This window comes from Puma concolor, chromosome A1 (genome assembly GCF_028749965.1).
Source record: "Puma concolor isolate L17-30 chromosome A1, mPumCon1.1.hap2, whole genome shotgun sequence".
NCBI classification, from domain to species: Eukaryota; Metazoa; Chordata; class Mammalia; order Carnivora; family Felidae; genus Puma; species Puma concolor.
The window spans coordinates 227,377,354-227,393,376 of record NC_141667.1 but is presented as its reverse complement, the minus strand read 5'-3'; the positions used below and the strand labels follow the sequence as shown (position 1 = coordinate 227,393,376).

The 16,023-nt window shown below is 39.3% G+C and overlaps 1 protein-coding gene across 6 annotated transcripts in view; it reads right to left on the bottom strand.

Annotated features, from left to right (window-relative positions):
* The window catches only part of DCLK1 (doublecortin like kinase 1), a 345,403-nt gene that overhangs the window by 308,185 nt on the left and 21,195 nt on the right, over positions 1-16,023 (bottom strand). For all 6 annotated transcript variants that reach the window (XM_086713619.1, XM_086713595.1, XM_086713588.1 and 3 more), the window contains exon 3: positions 12,658-13,004. In XM_086713619.1, coding sequence (XP_086569745.1) covers positions 12,658-13,004 — 347 coding nt within the window. The remainder of the gene's footprint in view (positions 1-12,657; positions 13,005-16,023) is intronic.

Here is a 16,023-nt window from a genome sequence, read left to right as displayed (position 1 = left end):
GGGTCATTTACAGTAAGATCCTTCCATATGAGAGAAGCATCAGAGATAGAAATATATACTAATTTAAATACACAGGGTAGGGGTGCCTGGATGGCTCAGTCAGTTAAGTGTCCAACTCTTGATATTGGCTCGGGTCATGATCTCACAGTTTGTAGGATCGAGCCCCATGTCAGGCTCTGCACAGACAGTATGGAGCCTGCCTGAAATTCTCTCTCTCTCTCTCTCTCTCTCTCTCTTTCTCTGTCCCTCTCTCTCTCTCTCTCAAAAGAAATAAACTTGTTAAAAAAGGAATTTTTGTTGTAGAATAAAATAATGATATTACTAAAAAGACAAAATGGTCAACATGTCCATGCTACTCCTTTCATAGCACACCAACCCCAGAAAAGTCTTAAGAAATATGTAATTTTATTTTTCCAGAGCCACGGCATCAACCAATTACAAAAACGAACTTTCTATTGGTTCTCTGTAGAGACACGCCATTTATTTCTAGAGATTTTTCCCTCCAATATTTGAAGCCATAACCCCAGAGATAGAGTTGAACTTCCCATTCAAAGAAGTCACTGTTGATGGGGTCACTGGGCATTGCGTGGCTATTTGAAATAGCCATATCTGCCTAAGTAGTATACAATCATAGCCAGCCAACAGCTGAATTGAGTAGAGTACATCTGTTCAGTCTCTTAACCTCCTAGGCTACATTATAAGAAAAACACTCCAATTCTGATTGCTAGGTGATTATTGCACACCAGTTTACCCCATCCATTGTTCCCAGCAGCGAGTCTGTGATACATAAGACTCTTGGCCATTAAATCCTGAGGCATGCTAGCCAGAAATTACCTCCAAAAGTTACCCTCCATTCCCTGCACATATTAAGAATTTCTCCATGTTCTTGTGGACATTTTCCATGTTGAGAATTTTCCCATGCATAGGAATTCTGCCTGACAACAGTTGGAGACCTAAAATCAACTCTCAGGAAGAGTTTTAATGACTTCCAATCATTCCCATGGAAGTCATTCAGAAAAACCATAAGGAAAATATTAAATCTGTGCAGCCTATTGAGGAGAACATACAGATAACTTCTAACAGCATGCATATGGACCCTGTGGCAGCCATGTGCATCAATCTCTCATCGGGATCAGCATTTCCACAGTAATTGCTCAGCCCTTTCTGAACCTCTTAACTTTCAATCATTCTCCATATAGGAAGTTACCCATCCTTCACACACAGGCAGCCCATTGGGGCTAGATTGCAGTGGGCACACATTTCGTACTAAGAGACTGGCTGCTTTCCAGAACATTGTGGATGGTGAGCATATCTTGCTATTTGATGTTAACATCAATGCTCAGGATATGCAAATACAACTGCTAAATAAGCTAAAATTAGTGTTTAATTCCATCTACCAACTAACAGCCTGGATTTATCATCCTTAGGTCTTTGTATTAATGTTCCATTTGTACTGCTTAATTGCCTGAGCAGTGCTTCCTCATCTTTAATGTGAATATGGATCATATGGGGATCTGGTTAAAATGCAGATTCTGATACAGTAGGTCTAGGGTGGGGCCTGAGAGTCTGCATTTCTACAAGCTCTCTGGTGGCATTACTGCCACTGTCCTCAGACCACTGTTGGTAGCAATGCTTTTAAGAATATGGGTGAAGCATTTACCTGAGCATACAGCAGGGCTTTTTACAACTTGTTTCTGTTGTATAACTAGTTATCCGTTCCCATACTATTACTTTGAAAGTGTACACCACTTCCCGTACTATTATTCTGAAAATACATTAAATGCCTACCTTTTTTAAAAGATAATGCTTACCTTGAGTTATTTTCCTCCTAAGAGATTTTCTAAAAATAAAATGCTGATTTTATCCTACTACCTGCCAAGGTGAGTTTAGTTTATGGTCTTCCAAGTAGAGAAAAAGAAAGAGCAGAGCAATCTCTCCTAGTGGCACTCCCAGCCCTAAAGTCCTGTGATTGTACATATCAGAATTTGAGCCACAAATCAAAATCAAGAATCATATGTAGAGTTTAGGAAGCAAAACAAATGAGCAAAGGAGAAAATTTTAAAAGAAAGAAAGAAAGAAAGAAAGAAAGAAAGAAAGAAAGAAAGAAAGGAAGGAAGGAAGGAAGGAAGGAAGGAAGGAAGGAAGAAAGAGAGAGGCAAACCAAGAAGCAGACTCTTCAGTATAGAGAACAAACTGATGGTTAATCAGAGCTGGGATATAGCGAATGGGTAAAAATAGGTGATGGGGATTAAGGAGTGTACTTGGTGCGATGAGCACCAGGTACCGCATAGTGTTGAATCACTCTATTGTACACCTGAAACTAATATTACACTCTATGTTAACTAACTGGAATTTTAATTAAAACTAAAAAAAAGTCATTTAATAAATATTAAGCATCTACTAAGGATAGCCAAGAATATAGAAGTCAATAAAGCATTGTCTTCTTTCCCTAGGATGTTTCTGTCTTACACAAGTGCACAAATGGTTACAACACAAAGCAGAAATGATCTGGCACAGAAAGAAAATGACCTGTGTTTTTTCCTCCGGGAAAGAATCATAAAAGATCATTGGTGATTGTGCTCCCATTGACCTAAGAAACCTAAGTTATCTGGTATTTATGGAAGAATACTAGACTTCTTTCATCAGAGAGGCTTTGGAAAATGTCTACAGTTTTTTTCCAAGAGGGTTCTAGACAGTGAGGATGAATTCTGAGATACTCTTAACCTCCAATAACTGGTTGCATTAAACAACATCTCAAGAGTCACTGCTCCATGTTGGCTTTTCAGTCTGACTTTAGAACATTGCTACTCTCAGCCATGAGTCACAACACGAATAGAGGCTGTGCAGATGAGCCACTAAAGAGGAAAGCCTACTAGACAACTTGTGCAATTAAGCAACAAAGTTAGAGAGGAAATGGCTTAATAATTTCAAGACATTTCCTACATGAATGTACAGGGTGTCATTTGAAATGACAAGCAAGAGACCAAATCATAAGCAGAGTAGGATCTGAATTTTTTTTAAAGAAAAGGAAATAAAGACAATATATTAATGAGTACCATCTTCTCAATGAGACTGTGAGCCATTTTATCTTAATATTTATTTTCTCATTTACTACAAAATTCTTTACAATGATCTATATTAATCCTGTAATGGAAAAAGCCAATTAAGAGATAAATCTCCCATCTGTCCCTTTGTTTCTATGGCATGTTGTTTACAAGATAGTTCAGATTTAAAATTGGATATTTTAAGTTCCATTTAATTTCTGAAACTGCTTTCTTCCACATAATTTAGTCTCAAGGATTTAAACTAATCAGAAAAATCTGCTGTAACATACTGTCCTCGACCACCACAAACACCCTTGAACACTGTACATTTGTATCTCTGCAATAATTGGGCCAGGTGCTATTCATGTGAATCTCTTTTGGCCTGTCACCAATTATTAAATCCATAGGACATATTGATTAGCTCTTTATTCACCGGATGGCTAAGGCAATCTCAGGAAAATGTAGAGCAATTCTCCTGACTCAGACAGTGAAAATTTTCTAACAGAATATCTATTGTTTTCCCACAGGATAAAAGTTCTTTCAATAGAGGAAATGCTCTAAAATTGGCAGATGATTTTTTTTTAATTATCCTAGCATCTTTAATGAAGCAGGAGCCTGAGCTAGAAAACAGCACCATGATGAGCACCTTACAATCTGCAGTTTCCACTGCCGAGAGCACCACCGTCGCTGATAGCAACACACAGCCACAGCCTGGGGTGACCACTGGGTTCCTAAATGGCCATGACCCGTACTTCACAGAACACTGGAAGCAATGTCTAATGTCAAATGTGTAGCACGTGACAAACTGGTCAGTCGCCCAGTCAGTTAGCTATTCAGTTATTTATTGAACAAGCATTTATCCGGTCAGGCCCTCCCTTGAGTTTCAGAAGCCAAGAAGATACCTTCCCTAGCCTCATCCTGTAAATTCTAAAGGGGAAGAGAAGGCATAACAATTGTCAACAGGCCAGCACAATCAAGAATTGTAGGGCCATCTACAATGGACAGGAACAGAGCCCTCTCCCACGGAGAGGAACTGTCAGTTCTACATGAGTTAAGTCAAGAAATGTGTTATAGATGAGGCTACCTTTGAAATGAATCTTGACAAACGAGAAGGTTCTTGCTTTGCAGAGATGTGAGATGTGAGATAAGAGATTCAGTGAGATGAGTATACATATAGCAACTAACCCAGAGCACCAGGCACACAGGTGTTCAAGCACTGATGGTAATAATAATGGTAATATTACTATATTGATATAATGGGTCACTGATAAGATACCCTTAAGGAATAACTGGTACAACTGAAGAGAAGCAGGTGAAGAAAATAATATCTGGGTTACATCCACAACTGACAATAAATGGAACGATAAAAATAGAGTCATTAGTAGTTTTAGTTACAGTACAGGCAATGGAAACAACGCAGAATGACTAACCCTATATTGACAAAATTATACAACTATAAATGTCCTGTACTTTTTTTTTTTAATTTTTTTTTTCAACGTTTATTTATTTTTGGGACAGAGAGAGACAGAGCATGAACGGGGGAGGGGCAGAGAGAGAGGGAGACACAGAATCGGAAACAGGCTCCAGGCTCTGAGCCATCAGCCCAGAGCCCGACGCGGGGCTCGAACTCACGGACCGCGAGATCGCGACCTGGCTGAAGTCGGACGCTTAACTCGAACTCACGGACCGCGAGATCGCGACCTGGCTGAAGTCGGACGCTTAACCGACTGCGCCACCCAGGCGCCCCTAAATGTCCTGTACTTTTAAGAAAGCCTGGAATAAGACGGCAGAAAGGAGAAGAACTAATATTTATAGAGGACCTACCATAAGTCAAGCCAGGGCCTTTGCATACATATTTTCTTAATTAATTATCCGACCAATATTGTGAGGTAGGCACTATTATTGCCATTTTAAATTTTTTTTTTCAACGTTTATTTATTTTTGGGACAGAGAGAGACAGAGCATGAACGGGGGAGGGGCAGAGAGAGAGGGAGACACAGAATTGGAAACAGGCTCCAGGCTCTGAGCCATCAGCCCAGAGCCTGACGCGGGGCTCGAACTCACGGACCGCGAGATCGTGACCTGGCTGACGTCGGACGCTTAACCGACTGCACCACCCAGGCGCCCCTATTATTGCCATTTTAAAGCAGAAACTAAGAGGCCATGGGTGGCTCAGGCATTTAAGCATCCAACTCTTGATCTCGGCTCAGGTCATGATCTCACAGTTCATGAGTTCAAGTCCCACATCGGGCTCTACTCTGACAGCATAGAGCCTGCTTGGGATTGTGTCTCTCCTTTCTCTCTGCCTCTCTTCCACTTGTGTTCTCTCTCTCCTTCTTTCTCAAAATAACTAAATAATCTTTAAAAAAATTTTAAGGAGGAAACTGAGATTCAGAGAATTCAATTGACTTGCAAAAGGCCAAACAGCCAATGAGTGAAAAAGTCAGAATCTGATCTTATAAGTATTTTATCTTAAATTCCATGCTGTTCTCATTATACTATGAAGCATTTTCATGTGAGAAGTCACAATTAAAAAGATAATTTTTTAAAATTCCTTCAACACATTTAAAATATGATTTATTTTTCAAAAACAATTCACCCTCAGCTTTTCAGGTATAATAAATACTGATACTTGAATACCTACCACAGTGTTGAGTTTTGTCATGTGGATTATTTCATTTAATCCTCGAGACACCTAATAAAGCAGGTATTATTATTATTCCCATTGCACAGACAAGAACTGGAATTAAAGCTTAAAAAAAAAGAAATGTCATTTAATAAATATTAAGCATCTAATAAGGATAGCCAAGAATATAGAAGTCAATAAAGCATTGTCTTCTTTCCCTAGGATGTTTCTGTCTTACACAAGTGCACAAATGGTTATAACACAAAGCAGAGACTTAACTCTCCCCAGTGGAAGAATAGATTCCAAGGGTTGAGGACAATGAGGTGTTTGAAACTAGTCTATAAAAACAAGTGTTCTTCCTCCATATTATGTTACTTCACATACCTGTGCTTAAATTACAGCATACCTAAGCAGATTTCCTCATTACAAGTAAATTCAATGTACTGAATTTTGTTAGCTTCAGTGATCAATAAAGTGAGGAACTGAGTTAATTTTCCAGACCTGCACAAGAAACTAGATCCAATGAGATTTCTCAGACTGAAACGTGAGTGCAGGCCCCACTGACTCTAAAGTCCAAGTTCTTTGTATCACTCCAACATGCTCCTTAAGGGCACAGGAGACTCACAGGCCAAAGCAGGGCTTTATGCTTTTGCAAAGCAGAAGTCACCTCTAGGAGATGATCCCAAGTCCATAGTCTTGTGAAAGTGCCCAAAGCACGTTCAGCATACCAGAGAGGAGGGCCAAGGAATACATCTTCAGTTCTAGAGTAGGATACAGGGGAACTTAGAATTCATTTATAGCAAATTCATATTCAATTTACAGAAAACTGACTTTTGCTAAGACTAATGTTAAGCCTGAAAAATATACATCACAGGAACCCATAATTAATTACATTATCAGATATGCTCAGCCGGAACAAAAGGACTTAACTCTTCTCTATTTGGGGGAATTAATATCTATGTAAGGACAGATGTAGCTTATAAATCCTAAATAGCAACAAAAGGTATATAACCTAAAATAGCACATACTATCCTGGACACCTTAATTCTCTAACTGAAGTACCATAATTACTCTTAAGCTCCTTTTTCTTTAAAAATGGCTAAGACTTTCCATCAATTCAGAGCTCTAACAAATCATGAAGATGGTTTAACATGTGCTCTGAGCTTTTGCAAAAAATTTTAATTTGACATTTTAAAGTGTAAGCTAAATTACTTGTATCAACTGTGTTTTTGTATCAATTGCAAACAAAACTAAAAGGTGTTCCATTCACTTTCACAACACAGATAACATACCAAATCATATAGTAAAAAAATCTGTCTCCCAAGAATGAAGGCTTTTAAATATGCTTGAAGAAGTTAATTAGAGCAGTCACAGAAGTTTTATTTTAAAAAGGGGGGGGGGAGTCACTATTACCAACAGCTACAGAAAATATCATTTTCTAGTCCAATCAAATCCTATCACATCCTAAATCCCTTCCTTTTCATCTGAAAACCTATGATCTTCACATTTTCTATGCTCATTAATTGCTCTAGCCAATGTCAGATGTGGTAGCAATGTGTACCACTTTTTTAATTGGTAAGGGCAAGCAATGTCCTAAGGTCTCTAAACTCAAGTTTGGACCATTTCATTCTTACTTCAGATTAGAATAAGGTATGAAAAACCAAAAGGAAAAACATCAAAGACCATCTTGTGGTATCTGACTGACAGATTCCAGTTGATCATATTACCATTTCCTGAATTCCAGTAAGCTCATTATACTAATTAACTAAAATAAATGGCTGCAATTATTATGACTCATTTACAAACATCTTTTGAGCTTTGTGTTTATAATAAACAAGGGGATTCAATGATCAAAAGATACAGAGAAGGGTGCCTGGGTAGCTCAATAGGTTGAGCGTCCGAGTCTAGATTTTGGCTCGGGTCACCATCCCAGGGTTGTGGGATCAAGCCCTGAGTCGGGCTCCACTCTGAGCATGGAGCTTGCTTAAGATTCGCTCTCTTTCCCTCTGCCCCTCTCCCCTGCCCACATTCTCTCTCTCTAAAATGAAAAATAAAATAAGCTCTTTCGGGGAAAAAAAAAGATAGGAGACAACGTAGAAACTGATTAACTATTTTTTTTTTTTAATTTTTTTTCCAACGTTTATTTATTTTGGGGACAGAGAGAGACAGAGCATGAACGGGCGAGGGGCAGAGAGAGAGGGAGACACAGAATCGGAAACAGGCTCCAGGCTCTGAGCCATCAGCCCAGAGCCTGACGCGGGGCTCAAACTCACGGACCGCGAGATCGTGACCTGGCTGAAGTCGGACGCTTAACCGACTGTGCCACCCAGGCGCCCCGAAACTGATTAACTATTGACAGCTACTGGAATTTCCTGTACACAGCACTATAGTCAGAATGTTTGTGTCCCCCTCAAATTCATACATTGAGATCTAACGCCTAAGGGGATGGTGTTAGGAGGTGGGGCTTTTGGAAGGGGATTAGCACATGTGGGCAAACTTCTCAAGCATGGGATTAGTGCCCTTATAAAAGAGTCCCAAGAGCTCCTTAGCCCGTTCTGCCACTGCAGAGGACTGTCCTTTTGCAGAGGACACTGCAAAAGGCATCTTCCATGTGAGGACACTGCAAAAGGCATGGTTTATGAACCAGGAAGTGGACTCTCACCAGACCAAGTCCACTGGCATCTGGACATTGGACTCCAGCCTCTAGAACTGTGAGAAATCAATTTATGTTGTATATAAGCCACCAAATCTGTATAGCATTTTTGTTACAGCCACCCAAGCAGACTGAGACGGCAGTTATGAGGTCTGTTCTCACAGTTCATCATTCTAAATCTGTTTATGAGTACCTTGCTTTAGCTCAGTGATTCCTAGTGTTTTGTATAAGGAAGACAATAAGCCGTTTGCTCACTCTAGCATGTTAGCAGTGGTGGATTTTACAAAGTGCATGACCTACGTGAAATGTCTGTAAGATAAAAATATAACATCCTTGACTGAGTTTCTCCTCTGCTCCTAAAGTATGCTGCTATTTTGTATGGATCTTCAATATTGAGGAGATACTATGGGGATGTGCATGCATATGTTTTCTACTTAAAGAGCAATCGAGTTTATCATTGCTATATTTCAGTGGGGAAGGGGAGGTCATTGGGAAATGCTTTATCTGTGATTTTTATAGTATAAATTGTCTGCTTAGACACTAGCTGTTCTAAGATTTGCTGTTGTTTACATTTCCAAGAAAGGATTCAGTAATCACAGATTTGGAAGATTTAACAGCTCAAGACAGCCAGATTAGCTGTTCCAAAAAAAGGAGTCAGGAGATACACAAGTATATCTTTTGTAGCAAATCTTGTACCTTTTGGGTTTACTTTATTACTTAAAAAGTAGTCACACTCCAAATGACCTCTGGGAAGAGATGCTTGGCGGGGTGAGTGACTAACCCACTGAAAAATCCCAATATACAGAGCCTGGACTGGGGCAAAAGGAAAAGATCCTCACACCCTGCAAAAGCTCCCTTTAGATATGGAGAGAAGGAATATGATTACAACCTTCAGCTAGAAAATGCCCTCTTTCCTTCTTTGGGGGCCCTTAATCAAGGCCCAGTACATAATGCATCACTGAAATTAAGGCAAGGCAACCATTTCCTTGACCTCCTAACCTTGCTGGCAAAAGGGTCTGGTCACACCGTGAGCAGAGGTCCCCTGAAAGGTGTGAGAAGAAGCAGAGTTCTGGCAGAGCTCTGAAAGGTGTGTGCAGCAACCTTTACTGAAGCTTCAATGCTCCTGAATAAAGAACGGAGCTGAAATGATTGGATAGGGTTTGCTCACAAACCAACTGCTGTGAACCTCAACAGTCATCTGGGGAAACTGCAGCTTCTTGCAAAATGTTTTCTACATGGTACCACATTTCTAATATGTTGATTTCCTTATCTCAGCCTAAAAACCTCACAAAAAAAAAAAAAAAGCACTGTATAATGAACTCTTGGTTCGGGCTTAAAGCACACCCAAAGGCAAGAGAGCAAGGAGGCCAAGTGATGGGAGGAACAGGTGAGAACAGCATGTGGTCTATGCCCTCCAGTGCCCATCCTGGGTAACATATGTAACAGCAGGCAAGGGCTCTCACTGTTCATTTTCTCCTGTTCTGTTGTCAAACAACCCAGAGTCACCAGTTTCCATCCCCTGGATATATCCGCAAGCTGACTGAGGCAACGAGAAAAGCCATCCCTGCTTACAATTCGCTTGTTTTATACTATGTCACTTCAAGCATTCAAGCTATTGAATTTTTAAACAATTATATTTCCTCAATACAAAAAAATTACCTTTAAAAGCTTTTTAGTCATTGGGTTTTGCATATCATTTTTGGAGATGATACGAGGGCTGTTACACTATTAAAACAAACAAACAAACAAAAGAGGTGAGACCGTGAGCTGAAGGATGAGGTCCTGGTGACAGGACAGGACCTCAATGCCACAGTGGGCAGGGTACAATGGCTTGGGGTTGGCTTGCGGTTCCGCTCTACCATGGCAGAGCATCGTGCCACAGGAAGGCTTGGAGAAAACTGGTTCATTCTCAGAGGCTTATCAAGCCTTGGTCTCTGCCAAGACTGTCAAAGCATTCTACTCTAACAAACCTCTCATGGGGGGAGATTTCCCTTTGGAGCAGAAACGATTCTAAAGACTCCTGGGGTCCATGAGGAAGCATCTTTGTTCCTACTGGGAACCCAAGCAAAAAGTCTTTATATTCTTTCCACTCTATCTTCCAATTCGTCTGCAGCTTTTCACCACTCTTGCTATGAAGAGAACATGCCACAACAGAGGAAATGCTACAACAGCAAACTGAATGCCCCCCCCCCCACACACACACACAGACAAACAGCCGAATGCAACCGTCAGCAGAATGACTGCAAGAAAAAAATACATAGAAAACTTTCAGATGATATTTCCTGGACAAATTACTCACTTGAAAATTCTTTCTCATGGGCGCCTGGGTGGCTCAGTCCATTAAGCATCCTACTCTCGATTTTGGCTCAGGTCATGATCTCACGGTTCGTGAGGTTGAGCCCTGAGTCGGGCTCTGCACTGACAGTGCGGAGCCTGCTTGGGTTTCTCTCTCTACTTCTCTCTCTGCCCCTTCCCCACTTAGGCTCTTGCATACATGTGTTCTCTCTCTCTCTTTCTCAAAATAAATAAATAAAGAGTAAAAAAAAAAAAAACCAGGTAAGCTCTCATCTTGGGAAAATCCAATAGACAAAAATGCATAACTACAAAATGGCTGAGTAACTCATTACAAAGGGAACCACTGAAAGGTTTCAAAGTTTAAATGTGAACCTTGCTATCTTATGTTGCTATAATTCACAAACCAACAATGGACTTTTTGATCAGTGACATTCAGGCAACACCCTCTTAGATCTAGAAGATTGAGAATTTCATCTCTCAGAATTCCTATCTACATTACACTTAGGGGACAAGTTTTATGAGACAAGCAGAATACTGGTGAATATAAATGAACAACTGGCAGATATTCCTTCTTTCCTAATGAATTTTATAATTTAGAGCATTTGAATGCCTCCCTAGGGGAGGAATTCTTTCATGACTAACACTCTTTCTAGTAATTGCATCTATTTTTAATTCATAAAATTTGAATGTGTGTTAGCCTTCAAGAACTTGTATGAATCTTCTATTTAATAAAGATTGACCTTTTATTTTTTTTAAAGATTAACCTTTTCATTTATGAATGTAGTTTGATTTTAATATGTACTCTACATATAAATCACACCTCAAAATAATTTTTAAAAATCACCTTGACAGGTCCACATTAAAAACTAAATTTCAGGGAAAGATAGTGTGCTAAAAATTATAATCTTAAACAAAAGACATTTATAAACTCTGAATAACCAGCAAATCGCACTATATATATACATATACATACATATATATATATGTATGTATATGTATATGTATATATATATATAGATATATATATAGATATATATAGATATATATATGTATATATATATTCAGCTCACTGTCAGGATTCTGGCAAACCTTTATAAAAGTCCACACAAGGGGCGCCTGGGTGGCGCAGTCGGTTGGGCGTCCGACTTCAGCCAGGTCACGATCTCGCGGTCCGGGAGTTCGAGCCCCGCGTCAGGCTCTGGGCTGATGGCTCAGAGCCTGGAGCCTGTTTCCGATTCTGTGTCTCCCTCTCTCTGCCCCTCCCCCGTTCATGCTCTGTCTCTCTCTGTCCCAAAAATAAATAAACGTTGAAAAAAAAAAAAATTAAAAAAAAAAAAAAAAGTCCACACAAGACTTCTCTTTAAGTTCATGTAAGCAACTCACATTTATACGTCCCCTCATCCAAGTCAACTGGTGTCCATTCCATAGCTAAAGAAACACCCCTCCTCTTCATTGTTGATTCTGAAATTATGTTTTCAATACAAGATGTATAATATTCCAGAAATATGCCTCTTAAAGCCATTCAGATGGAAGTATGTCATTCCTTTCATATGTACTTAAAAATGTATAAAATTTAAATAAATCTCACTAGCAAACATTAATGAGACATAAAGTATTCTTAGTATTATTTCGGCCAAAGAAAGGAAATAAGATTTTTTGCTAATGGTCAGAGTTTACATCTCAGTCATGCTTAAGGCTATAAGACATTACTACATGAAAAAAATTGAAAATAGACGGCTGAACAGCACCATTATGTTAAGCAATTAATAACTGGAAAAAAAACCCAGAAATCTGTTGAGTAACCATTTAAGCTTCAGAAAAAGATATTTTACTTTATGCTTATGGTTAATCCTGTCTACCTCTATCCTCGGTCTGGTTTGAGGCCAACAGCTATGTATTTGCTGACTAAAGGACCCAACTCCCTTCCACTTCAGTAAACTGCATGTTTCAGATCCCCTCCCCCCACCAAGGCACATGGATCCCCCAATTCCCTGGTTCTTCCCTGTGAAGTCAAGGTCATACCACAACAGTGCTCTTACCTGTTTCCCATCCAGGGTATACAGGCGTTTCACCACTCCCGAGTCCAGCTTGATGGCATCAGTTATGTCAGTGAGAACCTGCTCAAAGGAATGTGCGGTTTTCTTGTTCAGCAGAATCCTGACGGCCTTCCGTGGCTTCACCCCACTTCTGATGATGGTGACCAGCTTGGGCCGAATGAAATCCTTATTCTCCCGCACCTCCGAAGGGCTCCCTTTGGCAGTGGCCAGTGAGGACACTGCCCGGGAAGCCGAGGTGGTCTTGACATTCACCGACCAGTTGGGGTTCACGTTCTTGGTGTATTCCAGTTTCTTGAAGGGCTCTATTGAGCCACACACATAGCTTTCTCCTAAGGAAGAGAGAAATATATTTACATTTACACCAGGGTAAACTCATTTCCTTTTTCCTAGTCTTTGATTTTTCCTTTTCTACTAGAACTGAGAAATACTTGTGACTTTTTGAAGAATGGAAGCATGATTAACATTTAATGAAAAGAAACATTTTCTACTTCTAATCTGGCTCTGTTCAACAGCAGATTGATATCCTAGGAGGGAAAAAAATCATCATTCTTCCCTTACTTCATTTTCCAACTGCTGAAAGAAATACTGACACTGAATAAACCTCAGAAATAAATAAAACTGAATTCAAAACAAAGTATTCTCTGGGATTTGGGGTATTTATCCTTGCAGAAAACTTCAAAACCAGAGGTACCTACACTTAGTAATAATGTAAATAACATAATTTGAAAATGGAAAGTGGATCAGAAAACAGCTTATTAAAATAGCTACGTGATTCATTGTATGGTGACAGTTGCTAGGTACGCTTGTGGTGAGCCTAACATAAGGTATGGAGAAGTTCAATCACTATGTTGTGCACCTGAAAGTAATGTAACATTGTGTGTCAACTATACTCAAATTTAAAAATCTAAAAAAAAAAAAAGGCTATATAATTTATAAGTTTGATTGGAGCGTGTGCTAAGCATTTTGTAAAGTCAAGTAAAATTCTGAAAGCAAGCGAAGTAACTGTCACCAGCTAGCCCCCAAGACTTGACCTTTACTGCTCACCTTCTTGTACCCATCAACCTCTGTCCCATATTTTTCCTTAAGCTCTTCTTTCCAAGGTAGCTCTTAACTCAGACAAAAGACCAGACGGGCATAGCAACCCTCAAGCAATAATGACTGCCTGTTCAAAAGCTCTAGTGGTCCAAACCACTAGACCAGTTTGAGCTTAACCCCTAACTCAGGCTGTTGTGCAGGATGACCATGGAGTGACCAACAGTTACCTTTACCTCATTACAATGCTAAAAATCATAGCCAGAGGTGGAGACATAACAAGCAAACAAAACATATGAAGAAAGAAACATGGTCTGTCAACTGCGCCTGTTCCCCCCCACCTCCAAGTCCCTGTGTTTCCCCACCCCTACATGCTTAAACTTGGCTCCTTTCCCACCTGCGTTCCTTTAAAACTTTCCCTGGTTGTTAGGGGAGCCAGTCTGACGCCTTTGTTGTGACTGTGTCTCCCTTCAACTGCAGCTGTTGCCCCAATAAAGCCTTGCTTGTGCTTTTAAATTTTGGGTCCAGCCTCGTTTCTACCAGTGGTAGGTCCAGGGACCCGAGTCCAGAGTCCAGTAACATAACCACACTTCCTTTCCTCCCATCTACACACAGCCAAACACAGTGATCTACATACTCTAGGAAGGCCAATTCATATTTGTTTATAGGTAAAAGATTTTGAGAATGGTTAACTTATAAACTGTAGCTTCAGAAACTGACTCTAAAATAAATGTAATTATATAAGATGAATGAGGTCCAAGGATCTAATGAATAATATGGTGACTATAGGTTATAACACTATACTATAATTGAAATTTGCTAAGAGACTAGAATTTAAATGTTGTCACAAAAAAAAAGATAAATATACAAGGCAATGAACATGTTAGTTAACTAAATGGGGAGAATCTTTTACAATATATACATATATCAAATCATGAGGTATGCTTTAAATATCTTACAACTTTGTCAATTATACCTCAATAAAGCAGGGTAAAAAAAAAAAGAAAAGAAATTAATTACATTATATTTTTATTAAAAATGACTCCTTAACAGAGAATGGTTTAATGAAAATAATCAGACTATTAAGTAGATGTGGCTCACACAAAAAAGAAGTAACATATGTAACAAGTGATGATAAATCATTAAATGACTGATCCCATATATATACGTACATATATGTATATATGTATATATTTCATATATATATATATATTTCATAAAGTTAGGTCAAAGTATTTTGAAGTTAAAGATTTTATAATGGCTTTTTTGTGTGTTAGTAAGTCTTTGTAACAGAGAATAGTTAAAACGCTAAAAAGCCTTCATAAATGCAGGTAAAGTGATCTGGGACTAATCCTGCAACGGCCCATCTACTTTTATCTAAATCCTTGTCCTATTTTTAACTTACGAGTGCAAGCATCCAAGGCCACAGAATAAAGTATTCACATAAAAATAATGGAACCAGGGTTTCAAAAATAGAAAATCACAGTTATACATGTTACCAAACATTTACTCTGTAAGTGCTCTTAGAAAACACTCTAATGTGTGTTTATATATCTCACTAGACGTACACCTAGTACAAATTTAGCAACCCCCTTTTCTATTCACCTTCACTGGTCCCAACTATGCTTTTCTCAAGATTTATGTAGATACCAAAAACCTATGCGTGGGGGGTCGCAACAACAGTGGTGCTTTGTGGACAGACAGCACGAATGCTCCAATGGGAAACTGCAAGTCTGAGCTCTCAAGACCTGGCCTCTCCATGCACATGACCTGGGACAAGTCCCCTAGTCTTCTCAGTGGTAGTTTATCCATCCATCAGATGAAAGCTATTCCGGGGGCCACTGATCTCACCAGGCTTTGGTGAAGATCAAACGAGATAACAGAGGTCAAAGTGATCTCAAATACAAAACCACACAGGTGGACACCTGCTCTGGGGCTGCAATACCCTGACTGTGCAGTAAGCCCGAAATGAAAATTAAAAAACCAAAATTATTAGAAATCAGTGAGCAGGTCTTATAAGGTGCTAATTGTTTCTAACTAGTTACCAGGAGACGTCACTTTGGCTCCATTTCAATGCGACGATGCCCCAAATGTTCCTCAACAAGGCACACACAGCCCAAATACAGCAGGCAAAACCAGACTGTCAGAATTCTGTGCTAATCAGAGATACGCAATTGTCTGATCATGTGTAAGTTTATACACTAAGCTAATGATTAAAATCAAAACAAAATGAGTAGTTGACACTCCAACAACAACAAACTTTTTAACCTTAAAAAATATATAATAAGAATAGGGAGGAATTTTAAAGTATTCACA